Source organism: Hyla sarda, chromosome 12 (assembly GCF_029499605.1).
Source record: "Hyla sarda isolate aHylSar1 chromosome 12, aHylSar1.hap1, whole genome shotgun sequence".
NCBI classification, from domain to species: domain Eukaryota; kingdom Metazoa; phylum Chordata; class Amphibia; order Anura; family Hylidae; genus Hyla; species Hyla sarda.
Window position 1 is genome coordinate 71,263,652 of NC_079200.1, and position 27,714 is coordinate 71,291,365.

A 27,714-nucleotide genomic window follows, 5' to 3' on the forward strand; every position below is an offset into this window, starting at 1 on the left:
TTGATCTGATGTTACAAGCGACTTGTGCCTTTCTGACCAGCACCCCGGCTTAGCACACCCTTATTGGTCTCTATACCTCCCTGCTGAGCGGATACCATGTCATGCTACCTCACGCTACCTATACCAGCATAGCGGTGCCGGATTTGTTTCTTTCTGCTTCTACCTCAAGCTAGATTTGTAAATTACTTCTATTAAAAAACTTAATCCTTTCAGTACTTATGAGCTTCTGAAGTTAAGGTTGTTCTTTTCTGTCTAAGTCCTCTCTGATGACACCTGTCTCGGGAAACGCCCAGTTTAGAAGCAAATCCCCATAGCAAACCTCTTCTAAACTGGGCGTTTCCCGAGACAGGCGTCATCAGAGAGGACTTAGACAGAAAAGACCAACCTTAACTTCAGAAGCTCATAAGTACTGAAAGGATTAACATTTTTTAATAGAAGTAATTTACAAATCTGTTTAACTTTCTGGAGCCAGTTGATATATATATATATATATATATATATATATATATATAAAAAGCTTTTTCCTGGATAACCCCTTTAATGGTGACTGCAGGGACAAGGTTTGGCAGCGTTCAGACGAATGTTCCAATACGTATCCATATCAGATTATACCAGTGATTCCCAACCAGGGTGCCTCCAGGTGTTGCAAAACTACAACTCCCAGCATGCCCGGACAGCCGAAGGCTGTCCGGGCATGCTGGGAATTGTAGTTTTGCAACACCTGGAGCCACACTGGTTGGGAAACACTGGATTATACATAAACCACTAGGGGAAATGTTTCAATGCTAACTATATCCTTACTATAGACATTATCAGCTATGGCCTGAGACATATGAATATATCTACTAGAGATGAGCGAACTTACAGTAAATTTGATTCGTGACGAACTTCTCGGCTCGGCAGTTGATGACTTATCCTGCATAAATTAGTTCAGCTTTCAGGTGCTCCGATGGGCTGGAAAAGGTGGATACAGTCCTAGGAGACTCTTTCCTAGGACTGTATCCACCTTTTCCAGCCCACCGGAGCACCGGAAAGCTGAACTAATTTATGCAGGATAAGTCATCAACTGCCGAGCCGAGAAGTTTGTGACGAATCAAATTTACTGTAAGTTCGCTCATCTCTAATATCTACCATGGACAACACTACATCTGACCTGCGGAAACATGCTATTACACATCTACTGTACATCCTCAGATACAATGCTAATGTACTAATCCTCTCTACACTCAGATCAGTGCTCCCATTGGAGGGGGGTGGGAACAAATGTGTGTGACTTTAAAGTGAAGGTTTGGCTGGTAAATCCATGACATGATGAGCAGTAATGTCTGGGAGCTGCCATCCAGCCATCACAGCAGGGAGCAGAGGAGCTGTCCATTCAGCACCACACAGCACAGCCACTACAAGATCACACAAGAACACTCCACACACTGCACGACAGACACAATAGTAACAATGTGCACTGAGCCTACAGCAGGCATAGGATTACATCAATCATTCATTTTACAGCTATGACGATCCCCTCCACCCCTGCGAGTCCTCTGAGCCATAATAAGGAAACAGTGACCGCAAGACACTATACTACTACATTGTCCTAGACACAAACTGCAACTTCTCATTGTAATCTACACCCTCCCTTATTACAGACACCCCCCCCCCCCCCACACACACAAAGAGGGTGTGCAGATCCCCCACCCCAGGCTGATGTATGCGGACACTGACCTGTGTGCACCCAGGGACTCATGGCATGGTCACAGTCAGTGCCAGGCACAGGGGCCAAGCCTTTGTGGAGTGTGGCAGGGCAGCAGCACCGGCAGACAGCTCAGGATGCATTAAGAGATGTGCGATAGGTTATAGCTGCTATTGAATGACCCAATACATCGGCACCATCATAAACCATGTGGGAGGAGACAGCAGGCACAGCGCCCTCCACTGGTCAGTTTTAGCATAATAGTGTCACAATGTCCTTAACAGGCACCGCCATCTTAAAGCCCCTACTGCAGGTTGGGCATTGAATGGGTTGGCAGTAATACCAAGCTGAGGACAATTAAAGAGTCTCTTTTATTAAGTAAATGTATGTGCACCCTCACCAGATGCCGTCATGCCCCTCCATAGAGACCACAGGCTGTGACATTCAGGAGGCTCCCTGCCCCCAGGAGCTGGCACAGTAGGACACATTGCACTATGGAGGTGCCCCGGGGACCCACCCTGTCCTGGCTGAGGAGTGAGCTGGTAAGATGAGTGCTGGGGTCATCCACCATCTCACATTGCTGCAATCACATTTCATCCCTGTGATGGTAGTGAGATTAGATCCCAACCTATCCCTGCCCGCACAGCTGCCAGGAGTATAGATGGGGAGGAGGGCATCAACAAAGATAACAGGAGAGGGGAGAGTGCAGGGGATAGAGAGAGGGCAGGGGAAGAGAGTGCAGGGGATAGAGAGAGGGCAGGGGAAGAGAGCAGGGGATAGAGAGAAGGAAGAGGAAGAGAGTGCAGGGGATAGAGAGAGGGCAGGGGAAGAGAGTGCAGGGGATAGGGAGAGAGAGCAGGGGATAGAGAGAGGGCAGAGGAAGAGAGTGCAGGGGATAGGGAGAGAGAGCAGGGGATAGAGAGAGGGCAGAGGAAGAGAGTGCAGGGGATAGGGAGAGAGAGCAGGGGATAGAGAGAGTGCAGGGGATAGAGAGAGGGCAGGGGAAGAGAGTGCAGGGGATAGAGAGAGGGCAGGGGATAGAGAGAGGGCAGAGGAAGAGAGTGCAGGGGATAGGGAGAGAGAGCAGGGGATAGAGAGAGTGCAGGGGATAGAGAGAGGGCAGGGGAAGAGATAGTGCAGGGGATAGGGAGAGAGAGCAGGGGATAGAGAGAGGGCAGAGGAAGAGAGTGCAGGGGATAGGGAGAGAGAGCAGGGGATAGAGAGAGTGCAGGGGATAGAGAGAGGGCAGGGGAAGAGAGTGCAGGGGATAGAGAGAGGGCAGGGGATAGAGAGAGGGCAGAGGAAGAGAGTGCAGGGGATAGGGAGAGAGAGCAGGGGATAGAGAGAGTGCAGGGGATAGAGAGAGGGCAGGGGAAGAGATAGTGCAGGGGATAGGGAGAGAGAGAGCAGAGGAAGAGAGTGCAGGGGATAGAGAGAGTGCAGGGGAAGAGAGAGAAGAGAGAGTACAGGGGATAGAGAGAGAGGGCAGAGGAAGAGAGTGCAGGGGATAGAGAGAGAGCAGGGGAAGAGAGTGCAGGGGATAGAGAGAGGGCAGGGGAAGAGAGCAGGGGATAGAGAGAAGGAAGAGGAAGAGAGTGCAGGGGATAGAGAGAGGGCAGGGGAAGAGAGAGTGCAGGGGATAGAGAGAGGGCAGGGGAAGAGATAGTGCAGGGGATAGGGAGAGAGAGAGCAGAGGAAGAGAGTGCAGGGGATAGAGAGAGTGCAGGGGATAGAGAGAGTGCAGGGGAAGAGAGAGAAGAGAGAGTACAGGGGATAGAGAGAGAGGGCAGAGGAAGAGAGTGCAGGGGATAGAGAGAGAGCAGGGGAAGAGAGTGCAGGGGATAGGGAGAGAGAGAGCAGAGGAAGAGAGTGCAGGGGATAGAGAGAGTGCAGGGGATAGAGAGAGTGCAGGGGAAGAGAGAGAAGAGAGAGTACAGGGGATAGAGAGAGAGGGCAGAGGAAGAGAGTGCAGGGGATAGAGAGAGAGCAGGGGAAGAGAGTGCAGGGGACAGAGAGAGGGCAGGGGAAGAGAGTGCAGGGGATTGAGAGAGGGCAGGGGATAGAGAGCAGGGGAAGAGAGTGCAGGGGATAGAGAGAGGGCAGGGGAAGAGAGTGCAGGGGATAGAGAGAGAGCAGGGGAAGAGAGAGTGCAGGGGATAGAGAGAGAGCAGGGGAAGAGAGTGCAGGGGATAGAGAGAGGGCAGGGGATAGAGAGTGCAGGGGATAGAGAGAGAGCAGGGGAAGAGAGTGCAGAGGATAGAGAGAGGGCAGGGGAAGAGAGTGCAGGGGATAGAGAGAGAGCAGGGGAAGAGAGAGTGCAGGGGATAGAGAGAGAGCAGGGGATAGAGAGAGTGCAGGAGAAGAGAGAGAAGAGAGAGTACAGGGGATAGAGAGAGGGCAGAGGAAGAGAGTGCAGGGGATAGAGAGAGAGCAGGGGAAGAGAGTGCAGGGGATAGGGAGAGAGAGAGCAGAGGAAGAGAGTGCAGGGGATAGAGAGAGTGCAGGGGATAGAGAGAGTGCAGGGGAAGAGAGAGAAGAGAGAGTACAGGGGATAGAGAGAGAGGGCAGAGGAAGAGAGTGCAGGGGATAGAGAGAGAGCAGGGGAAGAGAGTGCAGGGGATAGAGAGAGGGCAGGGGAAGAGAGTGCAGGGGATAGAGAGAGGGCAGGGGATAGAGAGCAGGGGAAGAGAGTGCAGGGGATAGAGAGAGGGCAGGGGAAGAGAGTGCAGGGGATAGAGAAAGAGCAGGGGAAGAGAGAGTGCAGGGGATAGAGAGAGAGCAGGGGAAGAGAGTGCAGGGGATAGAGAGAGGGCAGGGGCTAGAGAGTGCAGGGGATAGAGAGAGAGAGAGCAGGGGAAGAGAGTGCAGGGGATAGAGAGAGGGCAGGGGAAGAGAGTGTAGGGGATAGAGAGAGAGCAGGGGAAGAGAGAGTGCAGGGGATAGAGAGAGAGCAGGGGAAGAGAGTGCAGGGGATAGAGAGAGGGCAGGGGATAGAGAGTGCAGGGGATAGAGAGAGAGAGCAGGGGAAGAGAGTGCAGGGGATAGAGAGAGGGCAGGGGAAGAGAGTGCAGGGGATAGAGAGAGAGCAGGGGAAGAGAGAGTGCAGGGGATAGAGAGAGAGCAGGGGAAGAGAGTGCAGGGGAAGAGAGAGGGCAGAGGAAGAGAGTGCAGGGGATAGAGAGAGGGCAGAGGAAGAGAGTGCAGGTGAAGAGAGTGCAGGGGATAGAGAGTGCAGGGGATAGAGAGAGAGCAGGGGATAGAGAGAGAGCAGGGGAAGAGAGTGCAGGGGATATAGAGAGAGCAGGGGAAGAGAGTGCAGGGGATAGAGAGAGGGCAGAGGAAGAGAGTGCAGGGGATAGAGAGAGAGCAGAGGAAGAGAGTGCAGGGGATAGAGAGGGAGCAGGGGAAGAGAGTGCAGGGGATAGAGAGAGGGCAGAGGAAGAGAGTGCAGGGGATAGAGAGAGGGCAGGGGATAGAGAGTGCAGGGGATAGAGAGAGCAGGGGAAGAGAGTGCAGGGGATAGAGAGAGAGCAGGGGAAGAGAGCAGGGGAAGAGAGTGCAGGGGATAGAGAGAGAGCAGGGGAAGAGAGAGTGCAGGGGATAGAGAGAGAGCAGGGGAAGAGAGTGCAGGGGAAGAGAGAGGGCAGAGGAAGAGAGTGCAGGGGATAGAAAAAGGGCAGAGGAAGAGAGTGCAGGGGAAGAGAGTGCAGGGGATAGAGAGTGCAGGGGATAGAGAGAGAGCAGGGGATAGAGAGTGCAGGGGATAGAGAGAGAGCAGAGGAAGAGAGTGCAGGGGATAGAGAGAGCAGGGGAAGATAGAGGGCAGAGGAAGAGAGTGCAGGGGATAGAGAGAGCAGAGGAAGAGAGTGCAGGGGATAGAGAGAGGGCAGAGGAAGAGAGTGCAGGGGATAGAGAGAGAAAGCAGGGGATAGAGAGAGGGCAGAGGAAGAGAATGCAGGGGATAGAAAGAGAAAGCAGGGGACAGAGAGAGGGCAGAGGAAGAGAGTGCAGGGGATAGAGAGAGGGCAGAGGAAGAGAGTGCAGGGGATAGAGAGAGAGCAGAGGAAGAGAGTGCAGGGGATAGAGAGAGAAGAGGACGAGAGTGCAGGGGATAGAGAGAGCAGAGGAAAGAGTGCAGGGGATAGAGAGAGCAGAGAAAGAGAGTGCAGGGGATAGAGAGAGAGAGAAGAGGAAGAGCGTGCCGGGGATAGAGAGAACAGAGGAAGAGAGTGCAGGGGATAGAGAGAGAGCAGAGGAAGAGAGTGCAGAGGATAGAGAGAGAGCAGAGGAAGAGAGTGCAGGTGATAGAGAGAGAGCAGAGGTAGAGAGTGCAGGGGATAGAGAGAGCAGAGGAAGAGAGTGCAGGTGATAGATAGAGAGAGAGAAGAGGAAGAGAGTGCAGGGGACAGAAAGAGCAGAGGAAGAGTGCAGGGGATAGAGAGAGAGCAGAGAAAGAGAGTGCAAGGGATAGAGAGAGCAGAGAAAGAGAGTGCAGGGGATATATAGAGAGCAGAGAAAGAGAGTGCAGGTGATATAGAGAGCAGAGGAAGACAGTGCAGGGGATAGAGAGCAAAGGAAGAGAATGCAGGGGATAGAGAGCAAAGGAAGAGAGTGTGGAGGATAGAGAGCAAAGGAAGAGAGTGCAGGGGATAGAGATAAAAGGAAGAGAGTGCAGAGGATATAGAGAGCAAAAGAAGACAGTGCAGGGGATGTAGAGAGCAGAGGAAGAGAGTGCAGGGGATATAGAGAGCAAAAGAAGACAGTGCAGGGGATATAGATAGCAAAGGAAGAGAGTGCAGGGGATAGAGAGAGCAAAGGAAGAGAGGGCAGGGGACAGAGCAAATGAAGACAGTGCAGGGGATATGGAGAGCAAAGGAGGAGAGTGCAGGAGATAGAGAGAGCAAAGGAAGACAGTGCAGAGGATATAGAGAGCAGAGGAAGACAGTGCAGGCGATATAGAGAGCAAAGGAAGACAGTGCAGAGGATATAGAGAGCAGAGGAAGACAGTGCAGGGGATATAGAGAGCAGAGGAAGACAGTGCAGGGGACTTTTAAAGCACAAGAAGAGAGGGCAGAGATATAGAGAGCAGAGGAAGAGAGTGCAGGGGATATAGAGAGCAAAGGAAGACCGTGCAGGGGACATAAAAAGCATAAGAAGAGAGGGCAGGGGCTATAGAGAGCAGAGGAAGAGAGTGCAGGGGCTATAGAGGGCAGAGGAAATGAGTGCATGGGCTATAAAGAGCAGATAATGAGAGTGCAGTAGCTATAGAGAGCAGAGGAAGAGAGTGCAGGGAATATACAGAGCAGAGGAAGAGAGTGCAGGGGCTATTGCTATAGGAAGCAGAGGAAGAGAGTGTAGGGGCTATAGAGAGCACAGGAAGAGGATAAAAGTCAAGGGGCTATAGAAAGAAGGGAATGAGAGTGCATGGGGCTATAAAGAGCAGAGGACAAAAGTGCAGAGAGAACAGAGAGAATAGGCTGGAAATGCAGGGAAATATAGAAAGCACAAAATGAGAGTCCATAGAGCTATAGAGAGAGGGAAATTAGAGTCCAGGGGCTAGAGAGAGCAGAAGAAGAGAGAGAAGAAACTATCTATTGCAGGTGATAAGAGTGCAATGGCTAAAGAAAGCTAAGGATGAGACTATAGAGTAGATGAGGAGAGTGCATAGACTGAAGCAAACAAAAGAAGAGAGTGCAGAGACTATGGCAAGCAAAGGAGAGTGCAGGGGCTAAAGACAGAGGATGTGGATGCAGACTTAAGAAAGCAAAGGCTGAGAATGCAGATACTAAAGAAAGCAGAGACTGAAAATACAGAGACTATAGGAAGCAGAGCCTGGCGATGCCGAAACTATAGATAGCAGTGACTGAAAACGTAGGGAGTATAGGAAGCAGAAACTTAGAATGCATAGGTTATGGAAATCAAAGACTGAATATGCAGGGGCTGTGGAAAAGCTGAGAATGTAATCGCTATAAGAATCTGAGGCTGAGAAGACGAGACTGTGCATGCAGGGTCTGTAGAAAGTTGAGGCTGAGAAAGTAGTTGCTATAGAAAACTGAGGCTGACAATGCGAAAGCATTTCAATGTATAACTACAGGCACTGTGATGTAGGCCTTTGACAATTGTTTTACAAACATGCCCATGCTATGTATGTGGGAATAACCTATGTTCTGAAAATCTATTTATTACAGTGTGTGTATTACTTATACCCCCCACCTCTAGTCACTGGGACAGGCTGAGAGGTGACAATGCAGCCATAGATGCTGATTGACAATCCCCCTACCTGGTGTTATCAGCAATAGCAACACTGAAATCTCACACATGCTCCAATCTTCCTCACCTAGTGCTGTACTTAGGGAATCCAAGTGTTACAGATCACATGACTCTATATACATCTGTTCTTATTCACAAATTTTGCACAACTGAAATTCATCACTTTTTGTGTTTGCTATATTATATCCTGTATTTGTTATATGAAATAACAAGTAAAAGTTTGTCTGTACTTGAAATTGCACTGGACAAGCTTTTGATTCGTTGTACTCAGCGAGGTATGTGCTAAGTTTGGCTGCGTTCACATGTCAAGTTGATAACACATTCCACATATACAGTGACCCCCCGACCTACGATGGCCCCAACATACCATAATGTCAACATGCGATGGCCTCTCAGAGGCAGCATCAACATACGATGCTTTTGTATGTCGGGGCCATCGCATAAACGGTTATCCGGCAGCACAGACTGCTTCAGCTACCACCGGATAGCCGTTTACGGTGCCTCGTGCCCCTTACTGATGATCACTTACCTGTCCTCAGGGCTCCGGTGCATCCTCTTCGGGATCCTCTGCATCGTCGGCGCTCTCCATCGTCATCATCACGTCGCTGCGCACGCCGTCCCGTCATCCAATAGGAGCGGCGTGCATAGCGACGTGATGGCGGCGACGGAGAGCGAGGATGCCGGGGAAAAAGAGGCCTTGCCGGAGCGTCGGGGACACCCCGGGGACGCGGCGACAGCAATGGAGGGCGACATCCAGGGCAGCGGTGACGAGCGGTGACGAGCGGTGACGGTCCGGAGCGGCGGGGACAGGTGAGTACAACTTCCTCTAACAGTGGTCTGCAACCTGCGGACCTCCAGATGTTGCAAAACTACAACACCCAGCATGCCCGGACAGCCAACGGCTTTCCGGGCATGCTGGGTGTTGTAGTTTTGCAACATCTGGAGGTCCGCAGGTTGTAGACCACTGTCCTATACTTTACATTGCACGGATCCCTCAACATGCGATGGTTTCAACAAAGGATGGTCCGTTTGGAACGGATTACCATTGTATGTTGAGGGACCACTGTATGTTGGTAACCTGTCATAAAGAGATGCCAAAGTATGCTTAACCTTACAGGCATGGGCCCCATTCACTTCAATGGCCTGAACAGAGTCAGGCAGTGACTATATTTAAATGGTAACTCTCATTAAAACTAATTTTTGCTATTGCACTCCTTATGGTAAATAAAAAACATTTCTAATATACTTTGTTTAAAAAAAATGAAGTTTTCTATGTTTTATTTGTGCTTAAAAAAGCTCAAGAGCACATTTCCCCCATCTTATACACAGACTTAGGACCGAAGTCCAAACACAGGAAGTGCAGCCTGGAGTGCTGAGGGGGGGGGGGGAGGGGGGGGGGGTCCAACCAACAGCATATGGCAGTTAAGTGTGAGAGGAGCTATGATTGGATGAGGCTGGACACACACCCCTCAGCACTCCAGGCTGCACTTCCTGTGTTTGGACTTTGGTCCAAAGTCTGTGTATTAGATGGGGGAAAATGTGCTCTTGAGCTTTTATAAGTACAAATAAAACATAGAATTTTTTTAAAGTATATTAGAAATATTATTTATTTACCATAAGGAGTGTAATAGCAAAAATTAGTTTTAATGAGAGTTACCATTTAAGTATTTTTCCAAAACATATATGTATTTAGGCTCAGACCCTAAAGTACAGCAAACCACTGACTACATTTGAACCAATGGGACCAGTGCATCCCATTTTGCCAGAATGCTGATGTATATGTGGATTGTGTCGTCAAATCTTAATGTGAACTTGGCCTTATACTATCTCTACGTGCCCTAATTTTGCTGCTAGATGAGGACAATTTCAGCATTGCTGGTGCCAATAACACAAGGGGCGGGGAATCTATACTGTACGCATTGCCATAAAAGTACACTTTTAGGACATAGGATAGATAGTGCGGGTGACCCTGTTTCTAAGGTTGCTTACTGTGTGCAAATGAGTGCAGACTTTACAGAAATATTGGTCACCTTGCTAATATGTAAATTTCATATTGTGCGCAATGGAGGCGGATCACAGAAGTATGTGCTTTCTCCTGCCCGCTCCTGGCCAATATCACCGCCCCCGTCATTAATATTCATCCTTGCTTCAATCTCACAGCATAACAGGGGCAATGACATTGGCCAGAACGTGCGTGAGAAATATGTAAAACAAGGAATTGACATATTAGCAAGGAGACCAATATTTCCTTAATGACTGCACTAATTTGCACATAGTAAGCAGCCTTAGAAACAGGGTCACCTGTATATTCAGGGTAGTGCTGGTGACTCTGGTGTCTCTTTCCTACCTACAACAAAACAGTCAATTCATTCTGACTGATCAGTAGAATTTTAGTTGGTTGAATTTCATTGTCTTGTGCTACTGACACACACACCAACTATGACCCCTGGTAGGGGGTACTAATCACCCCTATTTTTCCTTGTCCTAGTCAGAGATGCGTATTCAGGACCAGAGACTGCTGGCACAGCTGAGGGACCTACATGCAGGGATCCAGGAGTACAGACTCGAATCTACATTCTGGTTAAATGTGCGCCCTATTCAGGAGTCACATGGGTTCAGAGGCCGCTCCACATCGGAGGATATAAGCCTAACTGCTTATAAGGAAAATGGATCTTCATCGACTTTACAGATGGTTCTCAGAAGAAATTCTGTCCCATAATGCTCATTCTTAAAGGGGTACTCCGGTGAAAAGCTTTTTTCTTTTAAATCAACTAGTGGCAGAAAGTTAAACATATTTGTAAATTACTTCTATTAAAAAATCTTAATCCTTCCAGTACTTATTAGCTGCTGAATGCTACAGAGGAAATTCCTTTCTTTTTGGAACACTGATGACATCACGAGCACAGTGCTCTCTGCTGACATCTCTGTCCATTTTAGCAACCAAGCATAGCAGATGTAAGCTAAGGGCAGCATTGTGGCTCAGTGGTTAGCACTGCTGCCTTGCAGTGCTGGGGACATGGGTTCAAATCCCACTAAGGACAACAATAAATAAAGCGTTATTATTATTATTATTATTATAATAACGTCAGCAGAGAAAACTGTGCTCGTGATGTCATCAGAGAGCATTCCAAAAAGAAAAGAATTTCATCTGTAGTATTCAGCAGCTAATAAGTACAGGAAGAATTAAGATTTTTTTTATAGAAGTAATTTACAAATATGTTTAACTTTCTGCCACCAGTTGATTTAAAAGAAAAAAGGTTTTCACCGGAGTACTCCTTTAAGTAATCCAGAACACCAGATGTGTCATCAGGATGACACAAGGCTGCTTTTATAGCAGAAGTGTGTCATGGAGCAATAGGATTAATGTCATTCCACCTTTCAGCCTCAGAGGCCAATCAATGACACTGCCAACATGCCCACTAGCTACAATACAATGAATTAATAACCATTCATAGTGATATCTCATGTGTCAATGAGCAAAAGGTTGTATTTAGATGAACAAAAACTGTGGCCATGAATATATGTGATGCATCTAACAAACTCTAATCTTGTGCTCATCCTCAACGTGTTGTATTTGCTTTTTCTATTGCAGATCTTCTGGTTAAAGGGTTTTTCCTGGTTTTGTGTAAATAAAGCTCAATCATTGTATTAGGAAACATTATGCAACTTTCTAAAAGGCATTTTTGTTTCAGTTTTTACACCTCTTTAAAGCTCTCTACTTGCTGGCAGTGTATGGGACCATGTTTAAGACTCAGTTCACACTACCGAGAATCTGTACGGAATATCCACAAGGAATTCCGCCATTCAGCACATGGCCTTTGATTTTAATGGGATTTGTGTTGGTCAGTTCAGATGGCGGAATTTCCATGATGGACCTTCTGACAAGGAATTGGATTCTGGATGATCAATCTGCAGGTGAAATCTGGCAGACGTAAGCATTGATTCCAGATAATTTTTTCTGGAGTTGATCCACAGTAATTCATCGAGTAAATTTTCCACTCATTTTGCTATGTATTTCTTGCAGAAAATCTGCAGTGGATTTGGCTACTATTCAGCTCAAAATCTGCAAATCTTTCTGTGGACCCATTAAAGTCAGTTGTAGCAAAGTCTGCTGTGGAAAATCTGCAGGAAATCCACCTGTGTGAAAGTACCCTAAGGCTAGGACTCCACTGAGATTTTTGCCCTGCGATTTTTGTGGCATAAAAATGCCAGAAAAACTGCCACAGTTTTTCCCTGCGTTTTGGCGTTTTTTCTGGCGTTTTTACCTTTGTGTGGAATTTGCCTTTTTTGGCAAAAAAAAAAAAAAAAGGATGCAGTAGGGATGTAAAAATGTATTTAACTAAATGTTTATTTTTTATAACAAAGTTTTAATACATTTTTTTGTAAAGTGTGTGTGTGTTTAACTTTTTTTTCTCTTTTCTTTCAAATTTTTTATGTAGTACTACTACTCCCAGCATGGAACACACTGTTCCATGCTGGGAGTAGTAGTACCTGTACTATAGACATATCGTCCTGGGTGTCAGACATATCGCCCCGATGTGATCGTCCATTATATAGCAGAGAAGCAGAGCGGCTCTATACATCGTTCACACCTCTGCTCTGTACTCTGAGTGATGTTCTATTCATATTTTCCACCCAGAGCTGTGATTGGCCGAATGGTTGCAGCCAATCACAGCTCTGAGGAAAATATGAATGAGTGAGTGGCCGGCCCCGAGCACAGTACAGGGCAGGGATGTGAGCGATGTATACAGTCGCTCTGCATTTCTGCTATAGACAGGACGATCACAGCGGGTGTCAGTAGTGACATCCACTGTGATGTCTGCAGGTACTACTACTCCCAACATGGTGCACACTCTGCTCCATGCTGGGAGCTGTAGTACTTGCATTAATAGACAGATCACAGCGAGTGTAACTTCTGACACCTGCTGCGATCTGTCTATTAATGCAGGTACTACAGCTCCCAGCATGGAGCTGAGTGTGCTCCATGTTGGGAGTAGTAGTACTTGTAATTAAGGAAAGTTCACTGCTGGTATCACTCCTGACACCCGCTGTGATCCTCCGATATAATGTATGGATGCAGCAGCCGGCGTTCTCCTATGGTCTCCTGCACGCCGTATATATACACATATTCCAATTTCTCACTGAGAGCTGTGATTGGCTGGAACCATCTGGCCAATCACAGCTCTGCGGGAAATAGGAATATGTGTATATATACGGCAGTGCAGGGGACCATAGAAGAGCGGCCGCCGCATCTATACATTATACAGGAGGATCACAACGGGCGATCTGTCAATTAGTACAGGTACTGCTACTCCCATCATGAAACAGTGTGTTCCATGCTGGGAGTAGTAGTACTACCTAAAAAAAAAAAGATGAAAAACACACGCACACACTACATTTTTATTATTTGAATTCAAGTAGAATACAGACATAGCGCACATCTACAATCTTGTATAATGATCTGATTGCTTCTCAGCACAATATCAAAAACTAACAGGTTGCCCGGTGCTACGCCATTTTATGTTAGGGACGTTAGGGACCCACTCTGAATAGGTGGCCTTGACGTGGCGAGTGGGCTTGTACTTTTTAATTAAAAATGTATACTAACAACCTGTTAGTTTTTGATATTGTGCTGAGAAGCAATCAGATCATTATACAACATTGTAGATGTGCGCTATGTCTGTATTCTACTCGAATTCATATTGTGATTTCTATCCTTTTTTTTTTTTTTTTTGAACATGTGCTGCACTCTTCCCCACCCCCTCAGCCCAAACCTATATAGGTGGTAATTAGCCACACTAGAGCCATTTCACTCCTAGCAGCCTCCCAGTCTGACTGGAAGAGCATGGTAAGTGAGCCATTACACCTTGTTCACACTGGTGTGGTGCGGGGCGGCGGCTGTTGCTGCCGTGGCGCTGTGTCTGCGGGCGGGTGCGGCCCATAGACTGGTTTGAGAGGCATTGGGGCCGCTCTGCCAGTGGGTCGCTTCCCTCCCCCCCCGTGGGCATCTGTGTCGCGGCGGTGGTGGTCGCCGCCCGGTGCTACGCCATTTCATGCTAGGGACGTTAGGGACCCACTCTGAATAGGTGGCCTTGACGTGGCGAGTGGGCTTGTACTTTTTAATCAAAAATGTATACTAACAACCTGTTAGTTTTTGATATTGTGCTGAGAAGCAATCAGATCATTATACAAGATTGTAGATGTGCGCTATGTCTGTATTCTACTCGAATTCACATTTTTATTATTGTCGGCTACATTTTTAGCGCTTTACCCGCTCACATAAATTGATCCCTGATAAAAAATTTATAAACATTTCATAATAAAAAAAGATACATTTCGTTAGATACAATTTTTTCCATCACTACTGTATCTTTTTTATAATTTTTATGGTACCCTACGAAATTTGAATAAAAAATGTATCTCCATAATTTTTTTGGATCGCTTAAGTCCAAAAAAGAATAAAGACCGCCTGCAAAAATGCTAAATTTAAAACCAACATGGCGTTTTTCTTGGCGTTTTTGCTCTCCCATAGACTTCTATGGGAGGAAAACGCCACGATTTCAGGGCAAAAAACACCAAACAAGGTTTTGTCGGGCGATTTGAAAATCCAGCCTCTGAGCCCGAAATTGCTGAAAAACACCAAAAGGATAAAAAAAAGCCAAACTGAAAAACGCCAAGTGAATCTGGCATTTTGCAGTTTACTATTGAGTTGCAGCTAACATCTGGCCGCGGCGTTTTTTCACTGGAAAAACGCAGTGCGGGAAAATTGGCGTTTTTAATGGCGTTTTTCCAAAATAAACCTCAGTGGAGTTCCAGCCTAAGGCTAGGGTTACACGTGCTGTATTTTACTGAGTATTTGCTGCTGCATATTTTTCTACCTATTGAAGTCGATTGGTAGCAAAATCAGTTGCAGAAAATACACAGCAAAATACAATGTGACCCTACCCTTATAGTATAAAAATCAGTATACAAGATTGACGTAAAAAAGTGCATAATTTGGCCACATGCAATGTTACAGGTGTGAGATGTTGTATGTGAGCACATAGAGCAGTGAAATAATACTATCTATGAGGTGACTGACAACAAAAATAGTATGTAAATAAAGTCTTTATAAGTTTGTTTATTTAGTTTTTGCACTTCCGTTTTTATCTCATTACCCTATACAGTAATAGCCATAACTCTTATTTTTCCATCTACAGACCCATATGAGGGCTTGATTTTTGCAGGACCGATTGTACTTTGTAATGACACCTAATTTTTGTGCCGTAATCTGCTGTTTGTTTTGTTACCATTTTGGTATGGATCTGACTTTTCGATTGCTGTTTACAAAATTTTACTAGGATATGATGTTATAAAAAAAAAAAAAATTCAGTGGTTTGTTATTTTTTTTACCTTAACAACATTGACCACACGGGATATATAATGATAAATTTTAATAGTTCAGAAAATTATACACGTGCCAATACCAAAAAAGTGTATTTTTATTATGTTTACATTTTTTTTTATATGGAAAATGGGAAAAGGGGGGTGATGTGAACTTCTAATATGGAAGGGTTAATGTGTGTTTTTGAACGTTTTTAATCATTAGATTTCTCACACAGATCAATGCAGTTCTATTAAACTCTATTGATCTGTGTGATCTGTGCTGATTTGGTTTAGCCTGGTCCAGGCAGGCTCAATCAAATACAGATTCATGGCAGCCACGAAAGAAGAGGTAACCCCACGACTACCTCCTCAGTGGATTTCCGCCCCTGCAATTGCACGGCGGGGGGGACCAATGATGAAGGGATCCTCCCCCCCCACCCCACCAGCCGCCGCCACTTTAGAAGCCCAGCACATGCTGGGAGCTCCCTGCAGGCCAAATAGAAGCTGGCAGGGACAGTCACAGAAGACTTTAGAACGTGGCCAGTATTAAGCTCATGGTAGGTGTTGAGGGAGGGGGGTTTAACCTAGGCAATCCAAAGGGGGCCTCCTGGACAGCTTTAGGTCCACACTTCCACTTCCAAATTTAACATAAATCGCTGTAAAATCGCGACAAATTTGCCACGATTTGCGCAAAATTGTGGCAAAAATGTTGCGGTTTTACCACAATTTTTACCCTTATCCCTGCAAAATGCAGTTGTGTGAATGTGGACCTTAACCTGTCCAGGCTGCACAAAGCAGAGGAACTTACATTCTATCTCCCAAGACCTGTGATTACATCATTAGGAAGGTCCTGGCAGAGGGAAGGTCCTGGCAGAGGGAAGGGCCTGGGGAGGACAGAGGGGGTCTGGTGAGGACAGAGGGGGTGTGGAGAGGACAGAGGTGGATCTGGAGAGGAGAGAGGGGGGTCTGGAGAGGAGAGAGGGGGGTCTGGAGAGGAGAGAGGGGGGTCTGGAACGGACAGGGGTCTGGGGTACAGAGGGGTCTGGAGAGGATAGAAGGGTCTGGAGCAATCTGATGTGCAGAAGAGTCTGGGGTATAAAGTAGAAGTACAGAGGGGGTGTGGAAGAGGACAGAGGGGTCTGGAGAGGATAGAAAAGTCTGGGGTATTGACTGGTCTGAGCTGCAGAAGAGTCTGGAGTAAAGAGGGGTCTGAAGAAGGACAGAGGGGTCTGGGGTACAGAGCGATCTGGGGGATTCTGATCAGGCAGCAAGACAGCCTCACCTGATTTTATTCCTGGCACGTTGTGATGATCTCTCCCTGTATAGACAGTAATGGGAGAAGAAGATTTTAGAAGCCAAGCTACTGCCAGATGTGGAGCAGGAGCCACGTCCAAACTTCTGTCACAATGCTGGAGCCGCTGTCATAGTCAGAGGATCACCGGCTGTCAATGTGTGCACCAGCAGTAACATGCTGGTGCCCTGCAACAGTGTGCCCACCCCGCTCAAGACCTGCATACTCTGGGTGAGTCTACATGGTGCAGTACTGATAGGAGATACTAATTAATTGTACCAAATACAGTACTATCGATAATTAAGATATAACTCAGGATCAGTACAGGTTATTAGTTAAGTAATCTATGTACCCAGTGACCTCACCAGCAGAATAGTGAGTACAGCCCTGGAGTATAAAACAGGATATAACTCAGGATCAGTATAGGATAAGTAATGTAATGTATGTACACAGTCACCCCACCAGCAGAATAGTGAGTACAGCTCTGGGGTATAATACAGGATATAACTCAGGATCAGTACAGGATAAGTAATGTAATATATGTACACAGTGATCCCACCAGCAGAATAGTGAGTGAACCTCTGAAGAATAATACAGGATATAATTTAGGATCAGTACAAGATTAGCAATGCATGACTTAATGGCGCCTATACAGGCTGTAGAGAGCCTGACTTCCCACAGTCCTGCCTGAATTGCTGTCTCCTGAATTCACTGCTCCCCAATTGTACCTATAATGAGAAGCCGAAAGCTCAATTATAAAGCAAAACAGTCATCCTGTTCATCCTGTTCTGTGTTAGAAATATTTCATTTCAGATGAAGGGATGACGTAATGTTAGGGCCAGGAGAGAGAAAGTCACTGGTGTTTTGTAGGAGTACAGGGGTGATTTAACAAAAAGAGGTGTATAATTGGGGATTTTCCTAGCCTTGGTGCTGGAAAATATAGATTTTATTAAAGACAAGAGACCAGTATTATCCCACCCTTTTTAACCCTTCCCTATTTTATATTTTTCAGCTTAAATTCTGGATTGTTATTCTATGAATTCTTCAAGGTGTTCCAGATCTATTGTTATGTAGTTGTTCCAGTTTTTTCTTCTTCAAAATACAGTTCACATCAAGAAAGAGGATATTACAGTTGGGTCCAGATGTTTTATGGACTATGCCACATGCTGACTGGATGGCATTCTATACCTCATTTGCATATTCATAATTTTTTTTTCTCTTTTCCTGTAACATGATTGGTTGCTGCTGCAGTAGTAAAAAGTAAGTCATTTGCATAATACTCGTCTCTTGTCTTTAATAAAAACTATATTTTCCAGCACCAAGGCTAGGAAAATCCCCAATTTTATCACAAGACAAGAGACTCCTATTATGCAAGTTTAAAGCTGACAAAATCTATACCATAATAAAATATAACAGGTAATGACATATAAAACATATAGAAATATTATATAAGAACCATGGAGACATGAGGTTCTGGTTTAAAATAAAAATCACGAAAAGCAGATTCAGAGGACCAATTTGCAGCTTTGAGGATATCAAATAGGGCACCACCATGTTGAAAAACTGTGGTAGACATAGCGCCTCTAGTAGAATGGGCACCAAATATAGAAGTATCTATGCCCACTAAAGACATAGCATATTTAAGCCATCTAGCTAAAGTTGGAGATGAAACTGGGAGATGAGGTTTAACATAAGATATGAGAAGTTGAGAAGATGAAGGAAGACGTAAAGAAGATGTCTTAGTTTCATAAGCTTTTAAACAACGAACAACACAAAGTCGTTCGTTATGAGGAAAAGCAGGATAAAAAATATTGCGTAAACTAATTTTTGTACGCCTAAAAATTTAAAATTGTACACCATGAGGAGAAAAAGTGCGATGAGAGATGTCTAAAGCCTTAACATCTGAAACCATTTTGAAAGAGATAAGGCATAAAAGAACTGACTGTAAGTTTAACCCCTTAAGGACCAAGGACGTACCGGTACGTCCTTGGTCCTGCTCTTTTGATATAACGCGGGGTTACACAGTAACCCCGCGTCATATCACGGCGGGCCCAGCGTCATAGTGAAGCCGGGACCCGCCTCTAATAGCACGCAGCGCCGATCGCGGCGCCGCGCGCTATTAACCCTTTAGCTGCGCGCTCAGAGCTGAGCCGCGCGGCTAAAAGTGAAAGTGAAAGTTCCCGGCTAGCTCAGTCGGGCTGTTCGGGATAGCCGCGGCTAATCGCGGCATCCCGAACAGCTGACAGGACAGCGGGAGGGCCCCTTCCTGCCTCCTCGCTGTCCGATCGCCGAATGACTGCTCAGTGCCTGAGATCCAGGCATGAGCAGTCATGCGGCAGAATCGTTGATCACTGGTTTCTTATGAGAAACCAGTGATCAACATAGAAGATCAGTGTGTGCAGTGTTATAGGTCCCTATGGGACCTATAACACTGCAAAAAAAAGTGGAAAAAAAAAGTAAATAAAGATCATTTAACTCCTCCCCTATTAAAAGTTTGAATCACCCCCCTTTTCCAATAAAAAAAAAAACACAGTGTAAATAAAAATAAAAATATATGGTATCACCGCGTGCGTAAATGTCCGAGTTATAAAAATATATCATTAATTAAACCGCTCGGTCAATGGCGTGCGCGCAAAAAAATTCCAAAGTCCAAAATAGTGTATTTTTGGTCACTTTTTATATCATTTAAAAATGAATAAAAAGCGATCAATAAGTCCTATCAATGCAAACATGGTACCGTTAAAAACTTCAGATCACGGCGCAAAAAATGAGCCCTCATACCGCCCCATACACAGAAAATTAAAAAAGTTATAGGGGTCAGAAGATGACAATTTTAAACGTATTAATTTTCCTGCATGTAGTTATGATTTTTTCCAGAAGTCCGACAAAATCAAACCTATATAAGTAGGGTATCATTTTAATTGTATGGACCTACAGAATACATATCAGGTGTCATTTTTACCGAAAAATGTACTACGTAGAAACGGAAGCCCCCAAACTTACAAAACAGCGTTTTTTTTTCAATTTTGTCGCACAATGATTTTTTTTTTCCGCTTCACCGTAGATTTTTGGGCAAAATGACTGACGTCATTACAAAATAGAATTGGTGGCGCAAAAAATAAGCCATCATATGGATTTTTAGGTGCAAATTTGAAAGAGTTATGATTTTTTTAAAGGCAAGGAGCAAAAAACGAAAATGCAAAAACGGAAAAACCCCCGGTCCTTAAGGGGTTATTGGGTAAAACTTTTAAAGATAGAAAATCATTATCTGGCCAAGAAGATAACAATTCGATAAGAATATGAACATCCGAGGTAAAATGATATTTGGGAGTAGGGGGACGTTTAAAACGAATACCACAAAGCTATTTACATATAAGAGGATGTTTGCCTATAGGTAAAGAATTAAGTGGTTCGTGATAAAAGGAAATGGCTGAACTATAAACATTGATCGTGCGGTAGGCCTTTCTTGAATCAAAGGAATCTGATAAAAAATTTCAAATATGATTTAAAGGTGCATATACTGGATCCAAATCCCGTTCCAAGCACCAATGACACCAGAATTTCCATGCGGAAAGATAAGCTTTCCTTGTACCTGGAGCCCAGGCTTCTGATAAAATGTTTTGAGCAAATTGTGAAAGTGTAAAATCAGATCTTGTCGACCAGATATGCACCATGAAACTAGAGAGAGGTGTCCCGATTGAATGAGAGGATGGGGAAATCCCAATGGGTTGAGGAGAGTGGAAGGAGAGGATGGGAGAATCCTGGGAAAATCGATCGTCATACTCAGAATGTGAGGAAACCGTGTCTGGGTTGGCCACCATGGTGTTATTAGTATCAATGTGGATTTTTGAGCTCGTATGTAGAAGGACTCTCGTAATGAGAGTGAAGAGAGGGAAAGCATAGAGCAGGTTTGGAGGCCATGTATGAAGAAGAGCATCCGTGCCCAGTGCATCTGGATCCGGACGCCAGCTGAAAAATCTAGATATTTGATGATTCAGGCGTGATGTGAAAAGATCTAGGTATAATGGTCCCCAAAGAAGATCGATTTTCTGAAAGATCTCTCGATGTAACATCCAATCGCTCGAATCGGCAAGATAGCGGGAATTCCAATCTGCTACTGAATTGGAAATTCCGGGCAGGTATTCTGCTTTGAGATTGATATCCTTGTCTAGGCAGAAGTGCCAGAAATTCTTTGCAATTTCTGTTAAAAGTTTGGATTTTGTGCCTCCAAGATGGTTCACATATTGGACTGCCGAAATATTGTCCATCTTCAATAGAATGCAGCTATGAGACTTGTCCTTCGCAAAACTCTTCAGAGCGAAAGGAGGCTGCTAGCAATTGCAAACAATTGATGTGGAGATGAGATTCTTCTCTGGACCATTTGCCTCCTGTGGAAGAAGAGCCGCATCTGGCGCCCCATCCAAGGAGGCTGGCATCTAATTCTATGATGAGGTCTGGCATGGAATTGAAAATCATTTTTCCATTCCCAGCCTGAATGTGATCCAACCACCAAAGGAGTTCTTGTCTGGCTTCTGAGTTTAAAGTCACTTCGTCCGAATACCCTAGACCATTCCGTAAATGTAAGGCTTTCAGACGTTGAAGAGCCCTGTAATGCAGGGGAGCGGGAAAGATGGCTTGAATGGAAGCAGACAAGAGGCCGACTATTCTGGTCCTCAGATAGATGAGAGATTTGTTCAAAACAGATCGGATTTCTTTGCGAATGGTTTTTAACTTTCTTGAAGGAAGACTTAAGATGGCCGATTGAGTGTTGACCATGAAACCCAGAAATGTTACTTCCCGAGAAGGGGTCAGTATGGATTTTTTGTAATTGATTACAAACCCCAAATTGGTAAGGAGAGACAATGTCCATTGCATGTGTTGGTGGATGAGAGACCAAGAATCCGCCATGATGAGGATGTCGTCCAGATAAATAATTAGACGGACACCTCGACTTCGAAGGTGGAAAACAACTGGTTTTAATAATTTTGTGAAGCACCAAGGGGCGGAAGATAGACCAAAGGGAAGGCTTAAAAATTGCCATTTTGTGTTGCCCCATATAAATTGGAGATAAGGTTGAGATTCGAGGTGCATAGGCACCGTGAGATAGGCATCTTTTAAGTCTATTTTGACTAACCAATCTTGATGTCTTAAATTGATTACAGGGCGATGACCTCCGTCTTTCTTTTGTGAAAAGGTATATGAGTGATAGCACTTTTGGAACATAGTTCCTTGATTTACAGTGCAATTAGATCCTTGTCTTGGTTGGAAAAATGTATGGGATGAGACATCTCCCATTGAATTGGAAGATTATAAAACTCTATCTGATATCTGTGATTGTGCTTAGCACCAAAGAATCTGATGTTAGAATAGACCAATTTTGGAAAAAATGGATAAGTCTGCCTCATAGAGGAAATTGAGATTCTAGATGAAAGAAAAGACTTACCTGAAGAAGGTCGAGATCTGGGGTAACCTCGTTGACCTCTGGCCCTCCAAGGGCGACCTCTGGGTGGAAAGAAGAGTGTTGGTTGTTGGAAGGTAGGAGGTTGTGTGGTGCGATCATAAGATGAGGAGCCGCGATAGGATCTGCGATCCACAAATTGGCAGCCGGGAAAGCGACTCCTGCCTCTCCCGGCCTTGGGGAAAACCTTGGGGTTGAAGACTTTCTTCATGGAGGTCTGTGCTTTCTCCAAAGAAGAAAACAAATTAACATACTTATTGAGCTCTTTGACAAAAGAGTCTCCAAATAAAAATCCCTCTGTGGAGGTGGAGGGCTCAGATTGTGCTAGATTGACCAATTAAGGTTCAAGTCTGAGCAGAACAAACTGTCTGCATTCACAATTGAGAGCTGCGTTAGTGTTGCCTAATAAACAGGCAGCTCTTTCGGCCCATCCCCTAAGGACCTGTATGTCTAAAGGAGTTTCAGAAGAAATGGACTCTTCAGTCATGTCTAATATCTTTGTAATGTGACCTAAAATATCAAGTAGCTTGTATGGCCGCAAGCATCGGAACGGTGCTCGCGTCATACACGGCAGGTTCCAGTTGCTAGCAGCAGCCGGGGACCCGCTGGTAATGGCCAACATACGCGATTGCGCGGATGTCCGCCATTAACCCCTCAGATGCCGTGATCAATACAGATCATGGTATCTGCGGCAGCGCGGTACTTTGAATGGATCATTGGATCGCCCGCAGCACTGCCGCAGCGATCCGATCATCCAACATGGCGGCCGGAGGTCCCCCTCACCTGGCTCCGGCCGTTTCCCGGGGTCTTCTGCTCTGGTCTGAGATCGAGCAGACCAGAGCAGAAGATCACCGATAATACTGATCGGTGCTTTGTCCTATGCATAGCACTGAACAGTATTAGCAATCAAATGATTGCTATAGATAGTCCCCTGTGGGGACATAAAAAGTGTAAAAAAAAAAAAAAAAAGTAGAAAAATCCCCTCCCCCAATAAAAATTTAAATTGTCAGTTTTCCCATTTTCCCCCATTTTTCCCCCCAATTTTATAAACATATTTGGTATCGCCGCATGCGTAAATGTCCGAAGTATCAAAATATAATGTTAATGATCCTGTACGGTGAATGGCGTAAACGTAAAAAAATAAAGAAAATCCAAAAATGCTAATTTTTTGTCACATTTAGAAAAAAAAATTATCAAAAATTATCTAAAAGTTTTATATATGCAAATGTGGGAATATGGGATTATGAGGGAATATGGGAGATTGGAATATGTATAACAATGTATAAGATAGGGGAAGCGATGGGGAAACAATATATATAAGAATTAATGCGGCAGAAGCAATAGAAGGGAGGAAAATAAGCTATATAAAGCCATAATGAACGGAGAATAAGAAAAATGACAAATGAACAAAATTATATATACATATATATAATATATAAGGATATATCCAGATTATAAAAAAAATATATGAAAACAATTATATATAAGATTAAAGCATTATATAAATATACAGAGACATAAATTTTTCTTATCTGTAGTTGCCACTGGCAGCAACAAGAAAGAGGATATTACAGTTGGGTCCAGATGTTTTATGGACTATGCCACATGCTGCCTTTCTATACCTCATTTGCATATTCATTATTTTTTTTCTCTTTTCCTGTAACATGATTGGTTGCTGCTGTAGTAGTAAAAAGAAAGTAATTTATATAATAGGAGTCTCTTGTCTTGTGATAAAATTGAGTGTTATCAACATAGAGATTGTAAAGAAAACCAAATCTATAGGGCCCAGAAGTGATCCCTGAGGAACCCTAACCGCAAGAGGAGAAGTAGTAGAGCCAGAGAATAATACACGGACGAAGCGGTTAGAAAGGCAGGAAGGAAACCAGGAGAAAGCAGAGTCCTTAAATCAACTGGTGCCAGAAAGTTAAACATTTGTAAGTTACTTTTATTTAAAAAATTGTATCCTTCCAGTACTTATCAACTGCTGTATGCTCCACAGGAAGTTGTATTTCTTTTGTGTCTCACCACATTGCTCTCTGCTGACACCTCTGTCCGTATCAGGAACTGTCCAGAGTACAAGCAAATCCCTAAAGCAAACCTCTCCTGTTCTGGACAGTTCCTGATAAGGACAGAGGTGTCAGCAGAGCGCACTGTGGTAAGACTGAAGAGAATTCCAAAAAGAAATACAACTTCCTTTGGAGCATACAGCAGCTGATAAGTACTGGAAGAATTAAGATTTTTTAAGTAATTTACAAATCTGTTTAACTTTCTGGCACCAGTTTAATGAAAAATAAACCATAGTTTTCCACCAGAGTACCCCTTTAAGACCAATGGAGCAGAGACGACTGAAGAGGAGTTGACAATCTACAGTGTCAAACACCGCAGAGAGGTCTAGAACAATCAAAAGAGAAAAACTAACATTAGATCAGGAGATCCTTCGTGACTTTGGTTAGGGAAGTTTTTGTGGCATGTAGGAAGCAGAAACCAGACTTTTTTGCACAGAATTCCACGTGAATTTATTGCCTATTAACTGAATGGGATTCCGCACTCACACAGCAGAATTTCCGCATGCAGAATTTCGCTGCTGAAATGCTGTTTTTCGCGATCTGGAAAAATAGAAGTCTGGTCATGCAGATCTCATGCGAAATCCGCACCAACTATCACTGTTTAGTTTAATAAACTCTTTTTTTCCAGTCACCCAAAGACCCCCACAGCTGGAGGTGCTACTACTCCCATCATGGAACAGGCTTGTTTCCATGATGGGAGTAGTAGTTCCCCGGCTTTGGGAGTCTGCGGGCGACTGGGGAGACTACTGTAGTGATGGTACTACTGCTCCCATCATGGAACAGAGTCTGTTCTATGTTGGGGGTAGTAGTATAGGGGCTGAGGGATTGATCGCATCGGGTTTCAATTCGGGTCAGTTCACATGTGCATATTTTCTGCTGCAGATTTGCTGTAGCAGATTTTGCTACTCATTGAAGTCAATGGGCAGGAAAATCTGCAGTAAAAATATGCACATGTGAGTGCACCCTAAGGGTACATTCACACGAGCAGATTACCAGCAGAATTTCCGCAGCGTATTTGCTGCGAAAAATTTGCAGTGGATTTTGCTACCATTGACTTAAATGGGTCAGAAGGAAAATCTGCCTCTATTGCAGATTTTCTGCTGACCCATTGAAGCCAATGGTAGCAAAATCTGCTGCAGATTTTCCTCAGCAAATACACTGCAGGAATTACGCAGGTAATCCGCCCATGTGAACATACCCTAAGGGTATGTTCACATGGGCAGATTACCTGCAGAATTTACGCAGCATACTTGCTGCAGAAAATCCATACCGGATTTTGCTACCATTGACTTAAATGGGTCAGCAGAAAATCCGCAATAGAGGCAAATTTGCAGATTTTCCTTCGAACCCATTGAAGTCAAAGGTAGTAAAGTCCACTGCAGACTTTCCGCAGCAAATAAGCTGTGCAAATTCCACAGGTAATCCGCCCATTTGAACGTACCATTAGGGTAAATTCACACGGGTGGATTACCTGCAGATTTTGCTACCGTTAAAATGGTTCAGAAGGAAAATCTACCTCTATTGCAAATGGTCTGCTGACCCATTGAAGTCAATGGTAGTAAAATCTGCTGCGGATTTCCCACAGCAAATATGACAGGTAATTCTACAGGTAATCCACCCATGTGAACGTATCCTTATTAGGTATTATTGTACTAATATTGACGTACAGAATAAGGGACATTTTTAGCGTTGAAGCAGTAATCTGGGATATAAAAAATTATCCTCTATCCTAAGGATAGGGCATAGGTGTCGGATCGCGGAGTGTCTGACCTCTGGGATCCCCTGCAATCTCCTGTACGGGACCCAGGTTCTTTTCCTGAATGGGGCATGTTTACTACCGCATGAAGCAGCCCACACTCCCCCTCCATGCATCTTTATAGGAGAGCCAGAGTGCTGCACTCGGGAATCTCCGGCTCTGCCATACAGATGCATGGAGGGTGTGTGTAGGCTGCTTAATGCGGTAGTTGACATGCTTCATTTAGGAGGAGAGTCAGGGTCCTGTACAAGAGATCGTGGGGCATCCCAGGGGTCTGAACCCCCCCCCAATCTGGCACTTATCTCCTATCCTGTCTGACACAGTGCTCTCTGTTGACACCTAATCTATTGGCCTCAGAGTCTGGTTGCCTGTTGTCTGCAAAAAGGAGCCACATTTTTAGGCTATGTGCAGGCACCAGAAATTCTGCATAGATGCGTGAATTCCGTGGCCGTATTAATTCAGCCAGGAACCTTTCAATCATATACAGAATTTCTGTATGAATTCTGCATGAATACACAGTGCACAGACAAAAAGTGCTTTTTTTCATTACAAAAGTAAAATTTTGTGTGGAATCTGTGCAAATTCCACACAAAATGAGTGGAAAATGACTTCAATGGGCTCCCGTAGCTGAATTCCACAACAATGAGAGACAGGTTATATTTTTGTGGAACGTGGAATTTTAGCTGCGGAAGGTCTGCAGCGAAAATACTGCAATGTGAATGGGGCTGCGGAATCCCATTAAGGTTAATAGGCTATAAACACATGCAGAATTTCCATGCAGAATTCAATGTGGAAATCCATGCAAAAATTCTGCTGTGTAAACATAGCCTTAGGCCATGTTTACACGTCGGAATTTCCGTGCTGGATTCCTATGTGGAATCCCGCACGAAGATTCCACTGCAGCAGAGTCCCATTGAATTCAACGGGATTCTGTTGCTCTGTGCACATGATGCCAGGAAATTCCATTTTCCGTGTCTGCACAAAGAATGAACATGTTCATTCTTTGTGCGGAGTCTGCACAGAATGCTTAGCCGTCTATGAGACGGTGCATTCCTGTGCGGTCCCTGCAGTGTCTGTAATGTCCGCACGGAGATTCTCCAAGTGTACATTCCGACATGTGAACATAGCCTTAGGCTTCCTTCACACAGCAGTGCGATGGCTATCGGAGAGCCTGGGGAAATAGTGGGAGAAAGATTACTGCTTCTGCTGTCTTTCTCCCGCTATTCCCGTCAAAAAATAACTGTGCCCGGCGGCCCCAATAATAGTAAATGGGAGCCGCAGGGACATATTGTTGCCAGTTGCTCCCCGACACGAGAACGGCCGTTAGTCATCGGAAAAAAAAAATACTTTAACGGCCGTTCTCAACGAGGAGCAACGGCAGTGTGAAAGGGGCCTTAGGCTAGGTTTCCACTTGGTTTTTTTTCTGGCAGTTTTTGGAAAACTGCCACTGCAGTTTTTGAGCCAAAGCCAGAAATGTATTCAAAAGGAATAGGACATATGAAGGAAGGACTTACACTTCTCCTCCCTTATGGATCCACTTCTGAATTTGGCTCAAAAACTGCAGTGGCAGTTTTCCAAAAACTGCCAGAAAAAAACCAAGTGGAAACCTAGCCTTACAGTGACACCAATGTGTCAATTACCACCAACCCATGTATACCTATTTACACCTCTAGAGTTGTGTTCATTGTTCTCACTGTTGACAATAAAAATATAAGATTTTCTATTTTACAAGTACTCTTTTGGACCATTACACACATATGATCACCAGTGAGATTAAGTTAGGCTAAGTAATACATACAATAACTGAGGATTCTTATTCTT

General features: G+C 44.9%; 2 protein-coding genes across 2 annotated transcripts in view; one reads left to right on the forward strand and one right to left on the reverse strand.

Annotated features, from left to right (window-relative positions):
* Nucleotides 1-27,714, reverse strand: part of TMEM74B (transmembrane protein 74B) — a 64,761-nt gene that overhangs the window by 3,997 nt on the left and 33,050 nt on the right. The gene's annotated exons all lie outside the window — the stretch shown is intronic.
* On the forward strand, nt 1,951-10,733 carry C12H20orf202 (chromosome 12 C20orf202 homolog). The gene is made up of 2 exons (XM_056548898.1): nt 1,951-2,229; nt 10,446-10,733. The coding sequence occupies exons 1-2, from the start codon at nt 2,182-2,184 to the stop codon at nt 10,674-10,676; spliced, it is 279 nt and encodes a 92-aa protein (XP_056404873.1). The 5' UTR covers nt 1,951-2,181; the 3' UTR covers nt 10,677-10,733.

Excerpts from the sequence above, each read along its gene's own strand:
- C12H20orf202 (XM_056548898.1), top strand. The coding sequence starts at position 2,182 with ATGGAGGTGCCCCGGGGACCCACCCTGTCCTGGCTGAGGAGTGAGCTG. Across the intron at positions 2,230-10,445 it reads CCTGGCTGAGGAGTGAGCTG|TCAGAGATGCGTATTCAGGA; the intron begins GTAAGATGAGTG and ends TCCTTGTCCTAG.